Raw genomic sequence first — 22,813 nt, 5'->3', positions numbered from 1 at the left:
ATCCCATAGAAGGGTGCTTGGTTTCAAGGCCCAGTCACTTCTGATTATAGCTCCCTACTAGCAGGCACCCTGAGAGACTGCACAGCATGGCTTAAGCACTTGGGTCCACCCAGATTCGTTCTGGATTCCTAGCTTTGGCCTTACTGGGTCCTAGTTCTTGTAGGCATTTTGGGAGTTAACCAGCAAGGGAGAGTGTGCTCTTCACACACCTCTCCTCCACTGTCATAAGAAAAACAAATTGGGACCAGTGCAATGACTCAACTGGTTAATTCTCTACCTACAAGTGCTGGGATCCTACATGGGTGCTGGTTTGTGTCCTGGCTGCTCCAGTTTCCATCCAGCTCCCTGCTTGTAGCCTGGAAAAGCAGCAGAGGACGGCCCAAAGCTTTGGGACCCTGCATCCATGTAGGAAACTGGGTTGAAGCTCCTGGCTCCTGATTGGCCCAGCTCTGGCCAATCCAACCATTAGCAGAGCGAACCAGCAGAAGGAAGATCTTTCTCTGTCTCCTCTTCTTTGTATAAATCTACCTTTCCAATAAAAAATAAATAAAACTTGAAAATAAAAAGCAATGGTTAGAAGTGGCCAGGACTATCTTCAAAGTCCTTGATGTGCTGAAAAGATCTAAGTGCAGCCCGGCCCACCTTTTTTCCCAATTGCAGGAAAAGCTGGAAGAGTTGGCAAAGGTGGGGATATTTTCGAAACATCAGGAATATTGGTACAAGTATGTAAAAAGAGGGCCTAGTGCAGTGGCCTAGCGGCTAAAATCCTTGCCTTGTATGCGCCGGGATCCCATATGGGCGCCAGTTCTAATCCCGGCAACTCCACTTCCCATCCAGCTCCCTGCTTGTGGCCTGGGAAAGCAGTCAAGGATGGCCCAAAACCTTGGGACTCTGCACCCGTGTGGGAGACCTGGAGGAAGTTCCTGGCTCCTGGTTTCAGATCGGCACAGCTCTGGCTGTTGTGCTCATTTGGGGAGTGAATCATCGGACGGAAGATCTTCCTGTCTTTCTTCCTCTCTGTATATCTGCCTTTCCAATAAAAATAATCTTAAAAAAAAAGAATGTAAAGAAGATAAGGTGTCCAGAGGTGGCGGGCAGCAGAGGAGCCCCTGGGATAGGCAGCAGAGGCTTGCTGAGGGAATGGCTGAGAATGCCAAATGTGCCTATTCTGGCACAAGGTATTCTGGTGCCAGAACGTGGACGACCCCAGGAATATCTGATCTGGTCTCAGAAAGTGATGAAGGTGGCCCCTCATGACCACAAGTCTTTATGAGAGAAAGCCAAGGTTACGATGAGAAAAAAGGAGATCTTAGGAAGGAAGCAGAGGTGGGAGTTCTGCCATTGTAGGAAGGGGCTCCAAGCCAAGGAATGCAGGTGGCCTGCTGAATGGAGCCTGCGGGAGGAATGCAATTCTTGTTTTTGGCATTCACTTTAGACTTCTGACCCTGGAACTGTAAGATGAATCTGTGTCAGCTTAAGTCACTAAATTATGGCCACTTGTTAATAGCAGTGATGGGAGATGAATACGAGCAGGACACTTCAGGAAAGCAGCCAAGCCTGGGCCTTAGCTGGCTGTGGAGCCATGGCGGGCTCCCCTATGTCAATGGTGTGTTTCTGGTCCCCCTGATGAGTATCTAAAGCTGAGTTACTCCCCTCCCTGTGATGTGTCCTGGTGACTGGCACCTGAGCCTGAGACCACGTGGTCAGTGGTTCTAGCCATGATGTCCCCAATTCCTGCATGCAAAGTGTGAAGGTAAGAAAGGAGAATGAAATCAGAGAGGTCAGGAAGGGTGTGTGGTGAACTGGGAGCTGGGCAGACTGCGGAGGCAACCCCAGCTTCCTACAAGCACTGCAGACTTATCCGTCAGGGAAGCCAGAACACATGCATAGGAGGGAGAGGTCCATTTGGAGACAAGCAGTGCAGCGTCAACTCCCATCTCCCAGGAGGGAAGCTATGCGGTCCTGTCTGTGTCCCACTCCCATGCTGGCTCCCGCACATCTCACATTTCCATTTCCTTAAAAAGACAATGTCCAAGCAAACAAGACTAAAACCTGAGACACAATGGCATCCTGGAGGGTGGTAATAAAGGCTGTCAGCTGGTTCAGAAGTCACTGGACACTCAGCTCTAAGACCTGGGTTCTAACTATGGGTATCCCTCCTGCCAAGCAAAGCAAGATGAGCGCTCTCCTTTGATAACTCTGCACTTTGCCCCCTGGACTGTCCTACGTTCAGCTCATGCTTATCTTCTGATGCAGAGCGGTCCAGTGTGGTTTGGTTCTCTTCCCAGAGTGTCAGTTCCTCTCCACAAACTGCCCAGTAAGCTCCCATCCCTGGTTCTCAGGGGGCTGGCCAGACCGCATCCCCTGTCCCAGGGTGGGGGATGCACGCAGTAGCATCAGCAACAAAGACGGGTCTGAGAATGGAACCCACCAAACTGCCTCGGTGCTGGTTAGGTTTTATTTTAACAAGATGTTTTCTGTCCATTTGTTTTTCAAAATATCAGTTATATCAATATCAGAAGTGTAAACAGGTACAAAATATACAGTACATAGAAACAATTTTCTTAACTAGTCTATTGCCTAACAAAAGTACGCATGAGGGAGCTGAACAAATGGATGCCAGGGTCTCTCGCTCTATGGGGAGGCGAGCTTAGCGATCCCGGGAGGAGGGTCAGTGGCTGCTTCAACCGAACAGTGACGGGAGCTTGTGTGACACAACTGAGAAACCTGGGCCCGTTCCCAGCTCTGCTGTGGGGACAAGGAAGCCACGCGGTGGGTACCCAGCCCCTCCAGCCACCCTCCGAGTACCCCCAAGAGGGGACTGGGATGCACTCATCAAGGGGGTGGGTGAGTGATAGCGCTGCCGCAAAGCCTAAGTTCCTTTGAGGCCTGACGGTCTGAGTCATGCAGGTGTGGGATGCATCTTTTTAGAAGGCAAAAATGGAAACCTTGTCTCTCTCATGCTGATGTTCCAGGAGCAGGAGCCGCGACCCACTTGCAGCCCTTCTCCGCTCTGGGTGCCCCGCTGCGCCCCAGAGTGCCACTGAGACGTGAGCCCTGCTGCCCTCCTGCAGCCACTGCACCGATCCAATAAGAGGCGTTGGGCAAGTGTTTGGAGCAGAAGCATCTGGCAGGAGGGCCAAGCAGGCCTGTTGGGCAGTGCTAGGACACGCTGCTCCTGGCTCTGTGGCAGTCGCCAGGTGTCCCAACTCCTTACCGCGGCTTCTTCACCCCTCTGAGACCCAAAACTGCAACTTTGGATGATGTTGCTTTTACTGAGCTTAGGACTCACCCACAGGGGACACTGCCAAGTTCCCTTCAGAGAGGCACCAGCCCCAGACAGGGAAAGCTTCCAGCCAGCACATCTGGATGAAGAGGGAGGCTGGGAATTGTACCAGCTGCTCCTGTGGGGGTCCTTCCTACTGAGTGGTGGCTGGGGACCAACCCATGAGGCCAGCCCAGGGCCTGGGGGCCCATACCTATCAGTCACTGGGCCCAGGGCCTTCTTCAACCTCCATCCCAGATGCCCATCTTTGCAATACTCACCTGACAGACTTGGTGGAACGCAGCCGACACGTGCCCTGAAAACCAAAAGTATGCTACAAAATCAAAACTGGTGCTACTACTAATCTCCAGCTTCTCTTTTTCACCCCTCGAGCATTAAAAACAAACCAACCGGTTTTGCAATTAAATTACTTAAAATTCTATGGTGCTGAGTTTCACAATTAAGAGAATTCTACTTGGTTCGGAGGTGGCAGCTGCACTGTGCGACAGTTGCTCCGTTTCCAGTGATTAGTTCAGCAACTCTGAAATTCGGTCCCCCCCTCCCCACCCTCCCACCCCCCCAACACGCGGTGCCCCTGTCTGCCTCTGAGCGTTCAGCCTCAGCCCTGCGCTCTGCAAACTTTTTTTTTTTTTTTATACATTTGTGGCTTGTCAGTGCTACAGGCCAGGAAGGTGCCTCACAGGTCCGTGCCATCAGCGGGTCCCAGGACATTTAGGCCACAAGTCCAGTCGGTCACAAGCTCTGTTGAGGCCAAGGGTCCTTTGGTTGCCGGGTTCTTGAAGGGGTCCGGGGGCGCCGGGGGCAGCGGTGGAAGTGGCTGGCCGCGAGCTGGCGCCTTGGCCCCCGCCGTGTGGTTGCGCTGGTGCTTGCGGAGGTGGTCCTTGCGGATGAAGCTCTTGCCGCACACGGTGCAGGTGAAGGGCCGCACACCCGTGTGCGTTCGGTAGTGGTCGATGAGCTTGGAGCGCTCTGTGAAGCGCTTCTCGCACTCGGTGCAGGGGAAGGGCCGTTCGCCCGTGTGCAGCATGCGGTGCCGGATGAGGTGTGCAGGCCTGGTGAAACAGCGGCCGCATTCTCCACAGCGCAGGGCACTGCCATCCCGCGTGCTGCTGCCACCGCCGCCGCCACCGCCACCACCGCCACCAGCACCACCACTGCCACCTCCGGCGGCGCTGGTGGATGACGGTGCCCCGGAGCCCGTCCCGTCGGGCAGCCCGCAGGTGCGCTGGTGCGCGCTCAGGCTCACCTGCAGCTGGAAGCTCTTCCCGCACGTGGCACAGGTGAAGGGCCGGCCTCCCGGGGGTGCGGCTGGGTGCTTCTTCAGCCCCGGCTTGTGGCCGAAGCCCTTTGTCCGACCAGGGTACTTACAGGGCTCAGGGAAGGGTCTTGGGGCCTGGCTAGGGTCCAGGATGGCCTCTCCGCTGTCCGGGGAGGAATAAGGTAAACCCTCCGGCCCAGTCCTGGGGTTCAGACTCACTGGAGGCTTACACCGGAAGTTCCAGCCCCATCGCACTCCTCCGAACAGCCAGTCCCCAGCGGCTGTTTCCTCCTGGGCCACGGCAGGGCTCAGCTCGCCCATGTCCCTTTCAGGGCGGGTGGGCTCCCGCAGCCCCAGCACAGCGTCCTGGCTGGGGAAGGAGCTGCCCTGACTCTCCCAGGCTCCTTCCTGCACAGGACTAGGGAAAAATCTTGTGGCTTGGCTCGGTCCAAACAGGGTCCCGTGGGCCTCCAGGTCAGTTGGGTGCACAGGGGCGGCTACCACCTCCTCCTCCTGGACTTCCGTTTTGATCACAATTTTGACATCTGCTGAGGAAGATGGAAAGCAGGCCGTCACTGTGGTCCTTGCCCACCGAGAGGGGACGCTCAGCAGCTGCTCGGCCCAGAGACCCTCAGGCTGGCTCCTGGCTGCCACGCCTTAGGAGGAAAGCTCAACAGGACCGTCACCACTCCTGCCTCTCCATTAGGCTGCCACACACCAGAGTGGACACTGTGTTCAGGCACCTGTTACATCTGTACTCGGGGTCTGTTTCTTCCCTTGGGTGTTTCATGTTAACTGGGAATTTATCCTAAGAGTGGATTCCGACCGCCAGCGGTTGTGTTCCCCATGGCCAGCTGGCTGCGGGGCTGAGATGTCTGGCAGGTGAGCCCTTGCTCTGCCCGCAGGAACAGCTCCTCTGTGAATGCTCCCCTGGACAGGCTGGTGCCATGGGAAACCGGGGCATGCGTCCCACAGCACCTTGCTGTGCTTTGTGGCCACCTGACAATAAAAACGAGCAGCTACGCTTCCCTTCATACACAGGTATTGCAATCTCCTATCCCGAGGCTTTCTATCTAGGGTCTGGGTTTTAGCACATTTTTGAAGAGGCTAACATATGGCAGAAATTATGAAATAGATAACCAGCCTTCTAAATGTTAGTAAAGAGAAGACTACTATGCAAAATTGTAACCAGTAGCTAAGAAATGGTGCTGATTTGGAGCCACAGGCTCACCCACCCGGCTGCTTAGGCCTTGGGATTCAGAAGGGATAAAGGACGGAACGGACAAGAAGTCACAGGACCACAGATGCTTGAGTGCCTGCCGGCTAAGGGGTCACAGCGGTTCACCCAAAGAGATGAGGGGTCTGGGTCAAAGCACCCCTACAGGCAGGCAGAGGCCGCCTCCCCAGCTTCTACTGCCTGTACCTTCTGTGGAGGCTGCCGTGTTGAGCTTCAGCGTGCCATCTGAGCATGCAGAAGAGGGATGGTGGGGAGGCAGATCTGCTTGCCAGGATGTGGGCGGAATAGTGGTTGGAAAGTTAGAATGGACACCTGCGATGAAGAGAGATCAGAGGCCATAGGTCAGGGAGGCAGGGAGAGCTGAGGAAACCAAGGGAGAAGGGAGCAGCAAAACCCTGAGGAGCTCTCGTGGGCATCTCTCTGAAGGCTCCAGTGGCCAGACCCCTGGCAGCCAGTGTCTGCACCTGGGAGTCCCAGTCCCGCACTGGTTCACACAGCCCCTCCTGAAGATGAGGTATCTGCTGATCTCACTGCCCAATGCTGGGGTGCAGGAAGAACATGCCTGCGGCCAGAGTAATGCACAGGGACAATATTGCAAGGCTTGGAGGGTCCCCAAGGTGACCTCTGGTCCCACTCCCACCTCCAGCTGGGATGCCCCCTGAACTGGTCCCAACAGCTCTGCCCATGCTGCCGGGATCCTTCCCGGTGTCTGCCTGCTCCGGTCAGGCACTCACCTGATGTGGCATCTGTGGAGATGTCTCCTGCGCCAGAGTCCAGCTGGCTGAGGCCCCAGGGCTCCTCCCCGATGTCAGGCTGCCCAGCTGCCCAGGCCTCCACGCCCAGAGCCTGCTGCTCCTGGAGCTGGAGCTCCCCCTCCTGTTTGATCTGCATTAACAGGTCAGGGGCAGGAACCGGGGGAGCCGAGCCTGGGGGTGGGGGGAGAGTGTGTGAGCTGGCAGCATCGTGGCCCCCTGGGCCTGGGGTACACACACCAGGCCCAGGGGTCTTACAGGGGTCCAACATCATAATGACAGCCTGACTCTCCAGGCTGTACCTTCTGTGAGGGGAGGGAAGGCAACAGCAAAAGGCCCTCAGCTTGACATCAGAGCACCTGGTGCTAGAAGTGTGGATAGAATGGGGAAGGATGCGTGGAGAAACACAGACATTCTTAGGGATAGGCTGCTGGTCCACGGGGGAGTCTAAGCCCTCCTGGGCAGTCTCACTCTTACTTCACACTTGGAAAGCCCAAATAAAACTGAACTGCAATCACTGTCCCCTCCCCCCAGAGCCTCTCATTACATATAGGTATTTAAGTGAGACCAAAAGAAAGATGACTGATGCAGGAATCTAGAAGAAAATGCAAAGTCAAATTAAGCCTTAGAGTGGGAATGGCAAGTGACCCATGGGACTGTGGGGATAGCGTGTAGGCCTTCAGCATTATGAAGCCAAGAGCCACGAGGACGGAAGAGCCCTAGCTGAGAATTTAGGAGTAGAGAGCTGCCTCTACCCGCGGGGGGCGGGGGCGGGAACCTGCCCACTTCTCCAGAGCCCACCTCCTGGACAAGTAGAGAGAGGGTTTGCCAGTATTAGAATCCCACCGTCATGTGACATTTATGCTGTACACATGGTGCCAAGATTCTAAGATGAAAAACTGCAGGGAGATTGGCTAAGAGCATCTCCAGCTGGGAGGACCCAGCACAGCCAGCACAAATTGCTCCACAAAGGCATCACCATGAGGGGCTCTATTAGAGACGAAAACCAGAACAAACACGAAAACGTCACAGACCAAAAAGAGAGCCAAAGGGCTATGAGAGTCACGGCAGAAATAAAGGATACTGAATGATATGTAACACGGCTATGTGTAAAATCTGCAAAGAAATAAAGAAATGGAATCTCTAAGGAAAGGACAGAAAATTATTTCTTAAAAGGTAAATCTGAAAAGACACCCCAAAATTCTAGAAATGACAAAAGGACTTGAATTAAAAAACATAACTGATGGCTTAACAACAGACTGAAAATAGTTGAAGAGAAAATCAGTGACCTGGAAGATAGTTCAGAGAACAGCACTGAGAGCGAAATGAAAACATGACGGAGAAGTTAAGAGACAAGGAAAGAAGGATGAGAAGTTCTGACGCAGGCTGGTAGAAATCTGAAAAGGAGGCAAAAGAGAAATAAGTAAAGCTGCCATTTGCAATGCTGGCATCTCATATGGGCACTGGTTTGATTCCTGCCTGACCTGCTTCTGATCCAGCTCCCTGTTAATGTACCTGGGACAACAGCAGAAGATAGCCCAAGTGCTTCAACCCCAGTATCCACACGGAAGGTCTGGAAGAAGCTTCTGGCTCCTGGCTTCATCCTGGCCCAAACAGAGCCATGCGGTTATTTGGGGAGTGAACTAGTAGATGGAAGATATGTCTCTCTCTCTCTCATCTCTTGCTCTCTCTTCCTCCCTTCTCCTCCTGAAATTCACCTCTTTAGACAAAATATCAAAGGCATTATGAGCCTACAGTGTGAAGGAACACACTGGTACTCAGGTAGGAAATGAAACAATCAAGGCAACAGTTACATGAAATGGAATAAATACCATTTATTCCAGAGGCAAAGAGAAAAATCTTAAAATGTATCAGAGAAAAAAAGAATGATGTATTTCAGATGGAAATATTTCCTTTGGCAACTAGGATCTAAAAATAATAAACTATCTTCAAATGCTGAGAGAAGGTTTGTCAACTTTTATGAAGCTGTTTTAATTTGATTGCACAAATTAGAGATAGTATGTGAAAAATTTGTAAAATCATCTTGCTTATGAACAGATGTGCAAAAACTCTCAATGAAGGAATTACAGACAAACCCCAACAATGCATTTCAAACAGCAAAAAGCAGTAATACAGCAGAGGAGCTGGGTTGATCCTGAGGACTCGGGGCTGAGTCAATCCTGGCAAGTATAACTCACTAAATTAACAGAGTAATGGGGTGGAAGCAATACGATCATCTTAGCAGGTATAAGAGCAGCCTTTCGCTCTATTTCTGGCATACAGCTGCTGTGCAAAGAAAAAGAAAAACCTCCCAGTATGGAATCCCTGAAGATGAGGGGTAAAATGTAGACCCAGAATTTCTGATGTGTGACTTGGCAATCTTGTGTTTTAGTAAATTCCTCAATGTGATGAGAAGTATGAGGGTATTTCAAAAAGTTTATGGGAAAGTGGAGTTAAAATATAGATTTTGTTGCAAAAAAATGTTTTAAATGTCTATTTTTATCTATTTGAAAGTCAGAGAAATAGAATCTATCTACCTTTCATCTACTGTTTTCAGAGCCCAGATGCCCACAACAGCCAGTGCTGCTCAGGCCAAAGCCAGGCTGCCAGGACTCTGTGCAGTTCTCCCGCATGGGCAGCAGGAGCCCAAGGCCTTGGATCGTCCATCTGCTAATTTCCAGGTACATTAGCAGGAAACTGCATTGCAGGTTGAGTAAGCTGGAACTCAAACTGGCATTGGAATATGGGGTGTGGGCTTTGTAGGCAGTGGATTAACATTTTGGGTCATGATGTTCCCCCGACCCTCACCCCAATTTTGGAAATCCATGCAGCTTTCTCACAATACAAATCTTTAATGAACTTTTTGAAGATTCCCATGTGCAACTGCAAAACTGGCTGCCTATAACCTGGATATTACTCAAAATATCAAGGTATGGGGAGAAACAAAATGGTAGAACTCCCAATATTTATTTTCATCTTAAAACACGGGAGTTGGGGGGATGGACAGAAAAAACATGAGAAGCAAGAGAGTATCAAAACTAATCAAATTCTGAAAATGAATCTAGTTATAGAATTGTGAGATAAAATAACCTAAGTGTCAAACTCCAAGGAACGGAAACAAATAGAGACCGATTAGGTGAGCTAATTCAGACTCAGCTTACAACTGAAAATATGAGGAGGTTCACTGTCAGGCTAATAGAGTAAAGTCCGAGTGAGGGACCAGAGAGAAGGTAAGGTGGCACTCAAAGAGTAAGCTCACACATGTGTCCCCGGTCGTGAAAGGCATCAGCAGCTGAAGCAGGATGGAGGCGAGGAACCCAGGTCCAGACATGGCAGGCCACTGAGGAACACTGCCCGCTGCCCACAGGTGCCTGAAGGCAGCCAGAGGAGGGAGACCACATGCAGGGACAGTGGGCAGACTGAGAGCCGACTGCCACAGCCGCTGCAGAAGCCAGAAGATGGGCAGATGATTTTCAAAGGCTGAGGGGAAATAACGAGCTAATTGGAATTATCGCTTTCCACACATAGGAATGGAATAGGTATTTGTAGATACATAAACTCACAGGTGACCACCCACTGAGAATTCATTAGCATGAGACCCACAGAAAATCACTCCCGAAGGAAGAATAGTTGCTAAAAGCTTCTCTAGGAGAACAGAACTGGAACATATAGCTTTCAAGCCAATTGACAAATAATAATAGTTTAAGGGCCAAAGCTGCTACCCTACAGGATCTCCAATGTGGAACGCATGGCTAATTTCAGGTGTTCCAGTTTCCACATTAGGAAAGCAAATGGAAACAGGTGAAATAAATTTTCACAGGATACTTCATTTGACACAATATATTGAAAATGCTATTTCAACATATACTCAATATAAAGATGACTTACAATCTTTTTTATCCATGTATCTTTCAGACATACCTTAATCTTTCGGACACTTTGGCATGAATGTATCTTTTTTTTTGTACATATCTTATACAATTTTCCAAGTTTGGTATGCGTCTTACCCTACTGAGCACATTTCAGGAGCTGCTCCATGGTTACATGTGGGTAGTGTTTTGGACAATTAAAAGGTGGTGATCATCAGACTGAAAATGTGAAAGACTGGGCCATGTGCAGTTTACAAGAGACACAGGGAACATAGCAGGTGAGGAAAGCAATGTAAAGAACTAGAAGAGACAGAATCAACAACTTAAAAGTGATACAACGATACCATATTGGATCAAATCGATTTCAAAAAGTTTGATAAAAATTGGAAACGCCACCATGCATAGTCCACTGACAGGAAGACAGAACAATTCTACCAATTCACACCAACCCTGCTTTGAAAAGAAAAGAGCCAAGACTGATACAAGTCCAGGGAGGAACAGACAAGCTGCCTCCCCAGACAGTCTCTCTGGCATGGGTCAACCCAGCCAGCTGGCCCCAGAGCACCCCCATGAGCAAATGTGGCCCAGTGACTTCAGGAGAAACCAACTGTGCCACACAGAACATCAAGGAAAAAACCAACACTTTGTGGTAGTAAGACAAATTTCAGCAAACTGAAAAAAACGTTACTACCTTTTCTAACCTTAACACAATTAAGTTAGAAATTAGTAATTCCACATGTACTGGATTTTTTTCCCCCCAATGTTGCTCTCTAAATAACCCAAGTATCTAAGGAAATAGCACATTGGAACCGAGAAGATGTTTGACCCAATGTTAATGAACATGTGGGTGGCAGCCACTGTGGTGCCTACAAGGCCTTTTATAGCCTGGTATGTTTATATTAACAAAAAGAAGGTCAACACTAGTTGGTGAGCAGTCAATGGAAGATATTAGAGAAGAAATAAGCTATCAACAAAACCTTATAACAAGCAGAGGGGAAATAATAATTATAAAAACAAACAAACAAACAACAACAACAACAAAGAGGGAAAACTGAATGAAGAGTGGTAATTGGGGCCAGCACTCTGTTGCCTCAAGTTAAGCCAACAGCTGATATCTCAGTACTTCCTGTGAGCACCGTTTGAATCTAGGCTGCTCCCGCTCCCTGCTACCGCATCTGGGAAGCAGCAGAAGACGGCTCAAATGTTTGGGTCCCTGCAATCCAGGTGGGAAACCCAGAGAGTTCCAGGTTCCTAGCTTCCACCTGGCCCAACTCCTGCTCATGTGGCCATCTGGAGAGTAAAACAGCAAACTCTCACTGCCTTTCAAACAAATAAAATACATAAAATAGAAAAAGGACTCAACACACGCAGAGAGAGTAATTATTAAGACGAAATAAAGAAGACAGGGAGTCCAAAGTTGGCTGGTTGAAGAGAATATGAAGCCACTTCATCTTTAGCAGAATCACTGGGGGAGAAGGCGACAGCACTAGCAACCAATACGAGGAATGAGAAAGGAACACAGCTAGGGATGTGGCAGAGACGACAAGGTTAAAGAGCAGCTGGCATTGTGGCGCAGCACGCTAGACCCCCACCCGAGCACCAGTTTGACTCCTGGCTGCTTCACGCCTGATCTGGCTCTCTGCTAATATGATTAGGAAAGTAGTAGAAGACGACCCATGTTTGGGCCCCTGCCACTCACATGGGAGACCTGGACGGGGTGCCAGGCTCCTGGACTCCAGCCTGGCCCAGCTCCAGTAGTTTGCAGCTCTTTGCCGAATGAATCCAAGAATGGAAGATCTCTTTCTGACTCTGCCTCTCTAACTCTGCCTTCCATGGAAATAAAATATATCTTTAAAAAAAAAGGTAAAGAGGATATTATGTATGCTATTCCAAACAATTCGAAAACTTTGGAGAAATGGACAAATTCCTAGAAAAATTCCAATTTGCCAAAATGTCTAAAAAATGGCTTAGAAAACCCCAATAGCACCAGAACTAGAATAAATGAACTCAGCAGTCAGCAGTCTCCCCTACCAAAAAAAGACCCCAAGGTCTTGGTAGCCCAACTCATGTTTTCCACTACCCATTCAAGGACTAGCTAATTGCAACAGTACTCAAACTCTGAGCAAATGAAAACAGAGGGAATACATCATAGCTCTTACTGCCAAAACCACTTACAGATGTCTGAAAAAGGAAAATTACAGACCTGCTTCACTCAGGAACCAAGACTCAACAGATCTAAACAAAACAATTAGTTAGCCAGCTAAATAATCCAGCAACATATTTAAAGGATCATGCCTACGTTAGCTTGACTCCAGGATTGTAATCCAGGACTGTAAGGTTGCTTCAACATTAGAAAATAACATACTTTACTACAGTAGCAGGTTATTATCTCGGTATACACCCCCCCTCCAAAAAAAGTATTTTCTAAAACTCTTGTTAGAAACATTGAGCCAACCAGAAATATGGGAAATAACTTTAGCCTGATAAATGGTATCTGTAAATAAAACTTTTAGCAAATACTATACTCAGCAAGAAGTTAAAATTCATTCTTTTTAATATCATGAACCTATAGGAAACTGTCATACCAGGCTATGTAAGGATTATCTGAGAATTTCTGACAGCACAAGAAAGCAAGAGAAAAACAAACCATAAGGATTTAGGGGCTGGTGTAGCAGTGCACTGGGCCGCTTCTCCGTCCCATGGCACCAGCATCTATGTGGGCGCAGGTTCACGCCCCATCTGCTCCACTTCCAACTCAACTCCCCGCATGTGGCCTGGGGAAGCAGTGGAGGAGTTCAAGTCCCTGCACCCATGAAGGACATTGGAGGTGACTCAGCTTGGCCGTGGTGGCCGTTTGGGGACTGAACCAGCAGATGGAAGACCCTCTCTCTATTTCTCATTCTCTCTGTAAAATCTGCCTTTGAAATTAAAGGAAGAAAAAAAAATTTAAAACAGTTGACCAAATATAAGCGACATGATTACTTTTTCAGAGAACCTGAGACTCAGACAATGATTAGAGAAGCCACGGCGTTCACGGCAGCTTTGGCCAGGCTCCTAGGTAGACATTTCCTGCAGACAACTCAAGGCACACTGCGTGCACCGCAGGCTCCCAGGAGCCTGTCTGGAGCGGTGCTGCTCCCCTGCCGTGGGTTTTCACAAAGACCACAGATGGGGAGGGCTAGTGAGCCTCATCTGTTTCCATGACTGATAATTCAGGATGTAGCTTTCATCCGCGAGCAACAGAGATTCTGAATACTGATCTCAGAATGAGAAAGTTACCTACTGTACCAAGACAGAAATGGCTGTCCCCTGAAGGCAGCCATTCAGCTCAGCCCTGACTGTCCAGTGAGGCACAGCCCTGGGGTGCAAAAAGGGCAGAGAATGGAATGGTTCTCACCCTGGACCCCCAGGCCAGGAGAAAGGGCATCTGGGGACAGGCGCTCCCTACCCTCAAGTCTCCAAGATACATCACAAAAATAGATGATGTGAGATTTAAAAAAAAAAAAAAAAAAAGAGAGACTCTGGACAAGTGTGATTAAAACAGCAACAAGGAATCTAGGAACATTTCTAACAACAACAACAAAACAAACTGCATAGGACCCTTGTGGAGGAAAAGGAGCATGCTGCTTTGACAACCAAGGACCAACTAACCACAGAAGCGGAGGCTGCTCCCGGATAACACAGCTGTCACCGCCGAAGGGGAGGCTACTCCTGGATAACATGGCTCCACAGAAAAGTGTCAACTCTCACCAAGTGTTCTGTGGACTTGGATGCAAGTCCAACCATAAAATCGCCAGCTGGATTTTTCATGAGACTTGATCAAGCAATCCAAGAGTCCCTAAAATACTGTAGGAGAAGGAGGGCAAAATGCTAGTGAAAACCAACGAGGGACTCTCCTTCACGGCCACAAGTTCACTCTCAGCAGATTAAGAACTTGAACACAAAAGGCAAAACCTTAGAAATTTTCAGCGGAAATAGGAAATGGCGTATGTATGACCTCCAGGTTGGGATAAGTTCCTTACCTCTCGAAGACAGGTAAAAGCAAGAGCAGGAAACCCAAAAACATTAAAATGAAAAGCATCCGATCTTTCACATACTCCTTAAAAGGAGAAGGTAACAACAACAAGCAGAAGTGACAAAAAGATTTACCTTCAAATACACAAAGAACTCTTTACAAATCATTAAGCAAAGGAAAACAGACAAAAGAGACATAAATGGGTGTTTTAGAGAAGACGGATAACGGGTGGCCCGGAAATAAAAGAAGTGATCCTCACCCAGGAAGAGCAAACCTGAACCTGCTTCACACCTACCAGCAGGGCACAAAAGAAAACAGCGCTTCTTGGGCCACGGCGCGATAGCGTAATGCTAAAGGTCCTCGCCTTGCACGCTCCAGAATCCCATATGGGTGCCGGTTCTAATCCTGGCAGCTTCACTTCCCATCCAGCTTCCTGCCTGCTTGTGGCCTGGGAAAGCAGTGGAGGACGGCCCAAAGCCTTGGGACCCTGCATCCGTGTGGGAGACCTAGAGGAAGTTCCTGGCTCCTGGCTCCTAGCTTCAGACTGGCACAGCACAGGCCGCTGCGGCCACATGGGGAGTGAATCATCGGACAGAAGATCTCCCTCTCTGTCTCTCCTCCTCTCTGTGCATCTGCCTTTCCAATAAAATAAATATTTAAAACAACAACAAAAAGATAGCGCTTCCAAGGCTGTGCAGATGGAGGATAGCAGGATGCCTGAGGTCCTCTGGGTCAGCGTGCAGGCCGGGCCCCCCACTGCAGAGGCTCCCCCTTGACCCGGCAGCTCCCCTCCTGGGGCTGAACCAAGAGAAACTTCTACATATGAAGAAAAATGTTCCCAACAGCATTCCCTTAGAATCAATTAGAAACAACACAAAGACCCACTGACAGTAGAAAGAATGAATATACCATGCCTGAAGTGTGAATGAACTACACTGCACAGCACCATGGCTCTCAAACACACAAAGCCAACTTGGAAAAGTCAGCGAAAAGAATCTATGTGGTATGTTGTTCAAAGACACTCAGAGTTCAACAATGTTACTGAGGAATAACTAAAGAGGGAATAAAAAAAGAAAAAGAGGGCCAGTGATAACGCTTAGCAAATTAGCCTCCGCCTGTGGCACTGGCATCCCATAATGGTGCTGCTTTGTGCCCCGGCTGGTTGCTCCACTTCTGATCAAGACATGTTACTTTGCATTGAATATGAATCAAAAATAAGCATTTTTGCCCTTTTGAAATGTATACCATAATGCAATGAACCTTTAATTAATCTGTGTGCATAAATACATACATATATATACATATATATATATAAAATAAATGACGCTATCTGAAATGAACACATGAAATCAGGAAAGGGGGAGAGGGGAATCCTGGGTGAGGGATGGTGCCTGCAGATGAAGTGTAGGAAGCAGGGAGTGAGCCAGCGCTCTGGGCCAGAGCCCCAGCTGTGCAAGGATCTAGGGCGGGGCAGGCCTGGTAGGCTGCGGCTCTCATGGGAAGACAAGAGGTGTGTCATGTTTATTTTAATGTTTCTATTTATTTTTACTTATTTAAAAGGGAAAGAAAGAGGGAAGGACTGTCCTATCTACTGGTTCACTGCCCACCTACCCTCAAGAGGAGTTGTTAAGTCAAGGTCGGGAGTCAGGACTCAATCTGCATCTCCCATGTGGCAGGGATCCCACTACCCAGGCCAACACCTGCTGCTGCCGAGGGTCCACATGTGCAGGGCTGAAAAGGAGATGCAGGCACCCCATCGCAAGTGCTGCACCAGACGTCCTCCCTGGATGTGGGTTTCCAAGGGATCCCTTGCAGGGTCACGAGCAGACACTGGAGGATAGGAGCAGGTACACCTGAGGCAGGCGATGGGCTGGGGGTGAGGCTGGAGGCCTAGAGGGACCGTGTGCAGTCCTGGAGGAGAGTGCTCCGGAGAACGGCAAGGACAGTAGGAGGTGGCTGGAGAGAGCTAAGTGGGGAGCAGAGGGGGAGAAATGGGTGCAGAGACAGTCATCAACCGTGGGGGTGGCGAAGAGTGACCTAGAACCAGCTGTGTGGCCATTGCCATTACTATGAATGAGGGCAGAAAAAGGGTGCCCAAGGCCCAGGGGGTAGGCTTCCAGAGAGGATGGAGGGCGGCTGGCAGAAAGGCAGCAATGAGGGGCGGGGCACCTGCTCCAGAAAGCCTGGGTTCTGCAGAAATGGGAAAAAGGATGGCAAGTGGTCAGGGAGCTCCAGGGAGATGTGTCTTGGGGACAGCACAGGCTCAGAAGGCGCAGGACCTGGGGGAAGCACACAGGACCAGGGAGCCTACCGAGCACTGTGCTGCACAGGAAGGGATGAAGAGAAGCAGACAGGGAGATGTGCCTTAGGGATGGCCTGGGCTCAGAAGGTGCAGGACTGGGTGAGGGGGTCTGCTGAGCACTGCGGTGCTTGGGCATGAAGAGAAGCAGAGAGTTCTGACAAGGGAAGGACTGAACCAACTAAGGGGTGATGACTGAGCTGGCTCTGGCCGCTTGGCATGAGGGTGGGAGGTGAGGCATGGGACGCCTGTTGCTGGATGCCCAGTGGATAGTGGAGTTAATGAATGCTGGGGTCGGGGAGTTCTGCTCAGGGCCAGAGTTCTATTTCAGGGCTCCTATGCTTTCCCATTGAATCTTACCAACACAGTACAGCAGCAGCAGCAGCCCACTGGGCCTCTCGTGCAGGTTAAGCAATGGAAGCCTTGGGCTCACATGCCCCTTGTCATACCGATGGCACTATGTTCTCATTAGCTGTCTGTCCTAACTCTTAGCACTCCCCTGGGCAGCTAGAACTTGCTGAACTAAACTGGTCAAGTGTGCTAAAAGACGAACACATTTAATGGCACAGGAAGATGTCTAGGACACAGGTATTAGATGGAAAGGAGTTCCAGCGGAGGCTTCTGGAAGAAGCTGGTGGTCAAGGCTGGCAGAGATGGGGTCTCCCCAGTCAGGGGACAGAATGTCACTCACCCCGCAGCCCAGCAAGACGCTCCCTACTTGTGCCCCATGTTCTTACCCTTAACTTTCAAAGGCGCTGACTGGCTCCTTTGAAAATCGGGCACACTGACAGCCGCTATCCAGAGGCACCTTAAATCAATATCTCGTTATGCTGAACCATACAGCAAAGCAACGGGCTGAGCTTCTGCAGCTGCTAATGGATTTAAATGAAATTTGCTTCCTGGGTGGAGGCAAGGCTGACTTTTGTAATCTTACGAATGAATTGAATTTTGCCTGCCACATACCTTCCCTACCAGTGTCTTCGTCCTTTTCCCCTGGTCCTGTGCCACTGGCTGTCTCTCCTAGGAGACGAGCTATGCCACCAGTTTCTACGAAAGAGAGCCCCAGTCTCCGGAGTGCGGGCTGAACAGGTTGCAGGTTTATCACTCAACTAGGAGGTGACAAGATGGAAAACAAGCCAATCTGGAGTTTCCCCCAGCCTCTTGTGGAGAGAAGAAAAACATTTGTGCCCGACCCTCTGCTTTCTGCTTCCATCTGATGGACCACTTGCTGCCTCCCAGGCCTTCCCTCACCCTCTCACCTGGGCTTGGGTCCACGGGAACATCTGGAATCTTGGGACCAGTGCGCCGCCAGGTGCATGGCTCCTTCCCTTGCTCAATCTGTGAGAGAACCTCGGGCTTGGAGATGGCGTAGTCTGAGGAGAGACACGAGGGCTAGCTCTGGCCCCATGCCAGGCAGAGCTGGGGACAGGCGGCCAGCAAAACCAAGGTTGGTCTATAAGCTGAATTTCTGGGATAGTGGAAAGTAGTAGTTCTCGATTTTTGGAAATCTTGCTCCCTGGGGTGACATTCTGCAAATTCTAGATATGATCTCGTCAGGACCAGAGGCCACGGAGGGGGACTACTGGCTCTTGGCGGTAGAGGCCAGGGCTGCTAAAATTCCTGTAGGCAGCGTACCCATCCTAACCCAGAACTATCTGGTTCCAGTGGTCAGGGGTCTCCACAGGGAGCAGCAGTACATGTGTACAAATCAGAACATTCCACCAGGCCTCTACCTGCCCCCATGCCGACTGAACACGCCCTTTCAGCCTCCGGTCACACTGAAGGTACGGGCCAGGAGCAGGCACAGTGGAAGCCTGTCTTGAGCAGCACCTGGGAAAGCAGAGCTCCGGGCCAGGAAGCAAAAGTCCATTACGAGCAGCACAGTCTGTCCACCTTCCACTGACCCGTGATGTGTTATGGAAAGGCCACATGTCTCTGTGGGAAAAGGCTAAAAAAGCAAGTCTCGCCCAAATGTAGGGTCACCGACAGGCTGCCTCTGGAAGCAGCAGGAACCTCTCCATTCCAAGCCTCCACAAGGCCTGGCTGCAGGAGGAGCCCTACCTGTGCAGGTTGGCAGCAGGGAGCAGGGCATGCAGCCCCAGAGCTCACCTGTAGTAGCCGGGGGAAAGACACTCCTTGCAAGGTCAGTTTCTAATGATCTACATATTGTTGAGGTAGAAGACAGAGCTCTGAGGACTGGCCCAATCCCACTAAGTAGAGAAGTGAAGTGTTAGGCCTTACCCAGCGAGACCAGCGTCTCGTAGTTGCCCCTCATCACATGCTTGTAGAGCTCCTTCTGCCAGTCTTCCAGCTTGCCCCACTCCTGCTCAGAAAAATACACGGCCACATCATCAAAGGTCACGGGCACCTGGAACCACAAGTGTTAACACTCACTCGCCCACACCCTTACAGGCGCGGCTCCTCGGGCTCCCCCACCCCAGGGACACTCAAGGGCTACCTTGGGGACTTCTCCCTTGCTGCCCGGGGGCAGCCGCAGGATCCAGAAGTTCCTGTTGCGCAGCAGGTTCTCCACGTTCTCCAGGCGCCGCTGCAGCAGCCCGTACTCCTGCAGCAGCGTGCCCAGCACGGCCCACTTGCCCTCCAGCTGGTTGCCGAACTCCACGGCCGTCTTCTCGCAGTCGGCCAGCTTCTTCTCGGCCATGCCGGTCCGACCTTCTAGGGAAAGCAACCGCGCTGCCTGCGACTCAATCTTCCTCTCCATGGCCTGAATCGTAGCTGCCATTGTCCACGGGGAAATCTTCCAGAAAGAGAGACAGAGACTGGCACCACGAATTCCATCCATTGTGATCCTTGAGTCTATATTCCCATTCGACACAAGGAAGCTGGGCTGGGCACGTGGAGACCCTGGGCTGCATTTCAGATCTCAACTTGGCAATCACCTTCTCTCAATATCATAGCTGTGGCCTGGGTCTTTCCTTGAGGCCCCTGTGGCACATGGCATGCCCCCTACCTTGGCACTCACTACCCTTCACGCTAACAGGCTGCACACTCCCATGTGTTCACAGCTCAGAGTTGGGGATGCGGTCAGCACCTGGTATACCACGGTTACACGTGCAGTGATCTGGCACTGCTGGCACCTGTTGGAGCAATGGCAAACTGCAGATTTACCTGTGCTGGCATTGTGACCGCCCAGGAACTGTCAGCCAATGATGATCTAGCGAAGACAAACAATTCCTTCATGGAAACGCTGCCAAAGTCTTGCTCACTTTCTTTCTTTGTTTTTTAAAAGCAGAAAAATTCAATGACCAGTTCCTCCTCCCAGGGCCACTGGAATGTGTCCCTTCCCGACAAGTCAAAAAGCCTCATGAGCTGAGAACTGGCTGTCTTGATTTGTGACGTGACACGATTGTCACACAATGTTGACGTTACCCATTCCCACCCCTGCCAAGGTAAAAATGTCGGCCTCACACTCTTTTATAACTGTACTGGCCTGGTGGGCAAGACAGGCTAGGATCCAAGTTAGGCACCAGAAGGCCTGGGCCTCCTCGTGATTGGAGCTCATGATCTGGTGGCTTCAGTGAAAGGGAAGACACTCTGGGTGGGGGAACTCAGCTACCCAACACACACCCACAGGTGGGACCCACAGGGCAGGAGGCCCTGGAATTGGCCTTTTTCCACACGTGCAGTGACTGGGAGGGGCCTCTGGCTGTAACGGTTCCCTTTCATGTGCTGGAGAATCACTCCTAAGCAGAAGGCTGGTGACTACTTGCAAAATAAAGAAGTGACTAGTAGGACGCAGCATGCATTCATTTAGAGAAAGCCACTGTGAGTTACAGGGTGTGTGGACACCACAGGAAGTGCAGCCCAAAGGAGAGGAAGGATTCTGTGGTTGCAGAGCAGGTGTGGAAAACCCTTCTGCTACCAATGGCCGCCTGGGTATTTACAACATTACCCGTGGGCCACACAACATGATCAATTTACAAATCAGCCTGCTGGAGATTGACTCAACTTCAAGTCCCGCCTTTGGTTGCCCTGGCAGGGCCAGCCCAGACGATTGCATGGGCCTGAGAGGGACCTTCAGCACCCATTCAGCTCACAGAGGGATGCTGGCCCTAAGGAAGGTAGGACACCAGCTGGGTCTCAAGGGTCGGGAGGTTTGGGGTCAGCAGAGAGCTGTCCCCAGAGGAAACACTGATGGGCACAGAGCAGCTGCCCTGGCCCTAAGGGCAGAATGGCACACTCCAGGCTCATCTGAGTCCACTCTCACATGACACTGGTCTTCCCTTGGGATAAATCTCCACGACCCCAGAGGTAGTCTCCCTCTTTATCACCCACCTCCTCATCTCCCAAATCCTACCCCCGACCTGCCAAGTGCACGCTTAACAATCCTGGCAGTGCACGAGGAGGGTACCTTCACAAACTCCTACCCCAGGAAGGGAGCACTGGCCTAGGACACATGAACAACAGGACACTTGCCTACCACGGTGCGGTGCACGAAGCCCTACCTAAGGCTTGCGCCCTGCTCAGTGGGAGCTGCTGACCAGCCGCCGCAAGGGATGCGCTATAGGAGCTGTCCCAGCTGCCCGCTGGAGAGGAGCTGCTGGTGAGAGGCAGCCACTTCTCCCCCTCGACTCCCCACTCACATGTCCCAGCCCAGCCCTTCTACCTCTCTCTCTCTCTCTGCAGCCTCTTCCCAAGTCCAGGGACTCCCTTCTGTTCCTCGAATGAACTCTACCCTGTCCCATCTCCTGTCTCTCCGGAGCCTTTTAGCCAAGCCCGCCTCCCTCCGGGCGAAGCTCCACCCGCCCAGCTCAGCTTGCAGAAACCCTAGCCTTCCGTGTAACGAGTCCAGCTCAAATCACAGAGGCCGAGTAGCAGGCCAGGAAGGGCGCGCAGGGGGTGTGTGGCCAGCCCTCCTTCCCCGGAGTTCCTGGGCTTCCAGCTCCCCGCCAGCGCGCTACTTTCTTGTTTTGCCCCATTACTGCCAGGTACCTGTCTGCTGCCCCCATCATACCCCCTCGTGTCCTCCACCACACAGTCATTTTATGTCTTCGCACACTTTCTAGTCGTGCCACCCGGGGCAAGTTAACTTCTCCAGGCCTCCGGTATTTCTTTTGTATGACAGAGACGTTAAGAGTACCTACGCCGGAGGCTGCATAATGGCTAACACGGGGCTGTGTGCAGCGCCTGGCTCTCCCAACGGCTGCGACTGCCTTGCTCGTCCACCCCAACAGCCTGAGCACGCAGGGGTGCTGGGGTATGCGGAATTGAAGCCGGACACCTCCCAGGTGCCACCAGGCCGCTGGGGGGAGCTGGGGGAGGGAAGCTGGAGCCGAGCGTTGGGCAGAGAAAGGGCTTGCGGGTTAGGGGCGCCGAGACGCAGGGGCAGCTGCTGTGGCGGGGCGCAAGAGGCCCCGCAGGGCTGAGGGAACTCGGGCGTGAGGCGGCCTCCGACGCGGGGACGGCCGTTCCTCCCGTGCTCGGGCTCGGCCCGGAATGGGGGGGCCCCCCGATCGCGAGCGCCATAGGCCCCAGCGGACCCCGCGTCCCGCTCGCTCGAGCGCCCAGGCCCAGCGGCCCGCCTCGATCCCCGGAGCTCCTCCCCGGGGCCTGCGGCGCCCTGTGCCCGGCCCGGGCCGCCTGGGGCCCCGAGGCCCGTGCGCGCGGTGCCCGCTCTTACCGGAGCCGCGGCCGCCTCGGCCATGGCCCTGCGCTGTCCGGTCCGGCCCGTAGGAAGTCGCCGCCGCGCAGGCCCGGGCCACCCCGATCTTCTCCGCAGGCGGCTCCGGCCGGGCCCTGCCTGCGTTCCCCCCGCCGCGCTCCTCGGTGGCCGGCCTGCCGCCGCTCCTCCGCCCGCAGACGCGCCGCCGCCGTCAGCGCCCGGCCGGTCCACACTGCATCCTGGGAGCCGGCGCTGCGGCCCGGCCGACGAAGGCCCGTGAGGCTTCCTGGAGGCAGCGCGGCCGCACAGCCCCACCTGCAGCCCGAGAGGCGAACGGCAGGCGCGGCGCCCGCCCGCGGCCCCACCCCGCCCCGCCTCGCCCCGCCTGGGAGAAGGCACCCGCACACCCCGGGCTCCCCGAGCCGACTCCCGGCTCCGACGGCCGCGCGCCCGCCGAGGCTGCAGCGTGGTCCG

The 22,813-nt window shown here is 52.0% G+C and overlaps 1 protein-coding gene across 9 annotated transcripts; it reads right to left on the bottom strand.

Moving 5' to 3' along the window:
* Positions 1 to 2,442: 2,442 nt before the first annotated feature.
* ZNF746 (zinc finger protein 746) lies at positions 2,443 to 22,509 on the bottom strand. Of its 9 annotated transcripts, none has more exons than XM_041001903.1 (7): positions 22,358 to 22,509; positions 19,175 to 19,474; positions 18,958 to 19,084; positions 17,976 to 18,089; positions 6,516 to 6,707; positions 5,968 to 6,093; positions 2,443 to 5,092 (listed from the first exon to the last, which is right to left on the bottom strand). In XM_041001903.1, exons 1-7 carry the CDS (start codon positions 22,379 to 22,381, stop codon positions 3,963 to 3,965), a joined length of 2,013 nt encoding a protein of 670 aa, XP_040857837.1. In that variant the 5' UTR covers positions 22,382 to 22,509; the 3' UTR covers positions 2,443 to 3,962. The 9 variants fall into 9 exon arrangements, with proteins under 9 accessions (XP_040857837.1, XP_040857839.1, XP_040857842.1 ...); XM_041001905.1 differs by having other exon boundaries at positions 2,443 to 5,089; XM_041001908.1 differs by having other exon boundaries at positions 18,958 to 19,039.
* Between the last annotated feature and the right edge of the window lie 304 nt (positions 22,510 to 22,813).

The sequence above is a fragment of the Ochotona curzoniae genome, unplaced genomic scaffold (assembly GCF_017591425.1).
Source record: "Ochotona curzoniae isolate NIBS_2020 unplaced genomic scaffold, NIBS_Ocur_1.0 scaffold_2476, whole genome shotgun sequence".
Classification (NCBI taxonomy): domain Eukaryota; kingdom Metazoa; phylum Chordata; class Mammalia; order Lagomorpha; family Ochotonidae; genus Ochotona; species Ochotona curzoniae.
Note: the sequence above shows the minus strand (reverse complement) of the source record. Positions and strands in the feature narration are given on the sequence as shown.

Excerpts from the sequence above, each read along its gene's own strand:
- ZNF746 (XM_041001901.1), bottom strand. The coding sequence starts at position 19,519 with ATGGATGGAATTCGTGGTGCCAGTCTCTGTCTCTCTTTCTGGAAGATT. Across the intron at positions 19,085-19,174 it reads GCAAGGGAGAAGTCCCCAAG|GTGCCCGTGACCTTTGATGA; the intron begins GTAGCCCTTGAG and ends TTGTGGTTCCAG. Across the intron at positions 5,093-5,967 it reads CACGGCAGCCTCCACAGAAG|CAGATGTCAAAATTGTGATC; the intron begins GTACAGGCAGTA and ends CATCTTCCTCAG.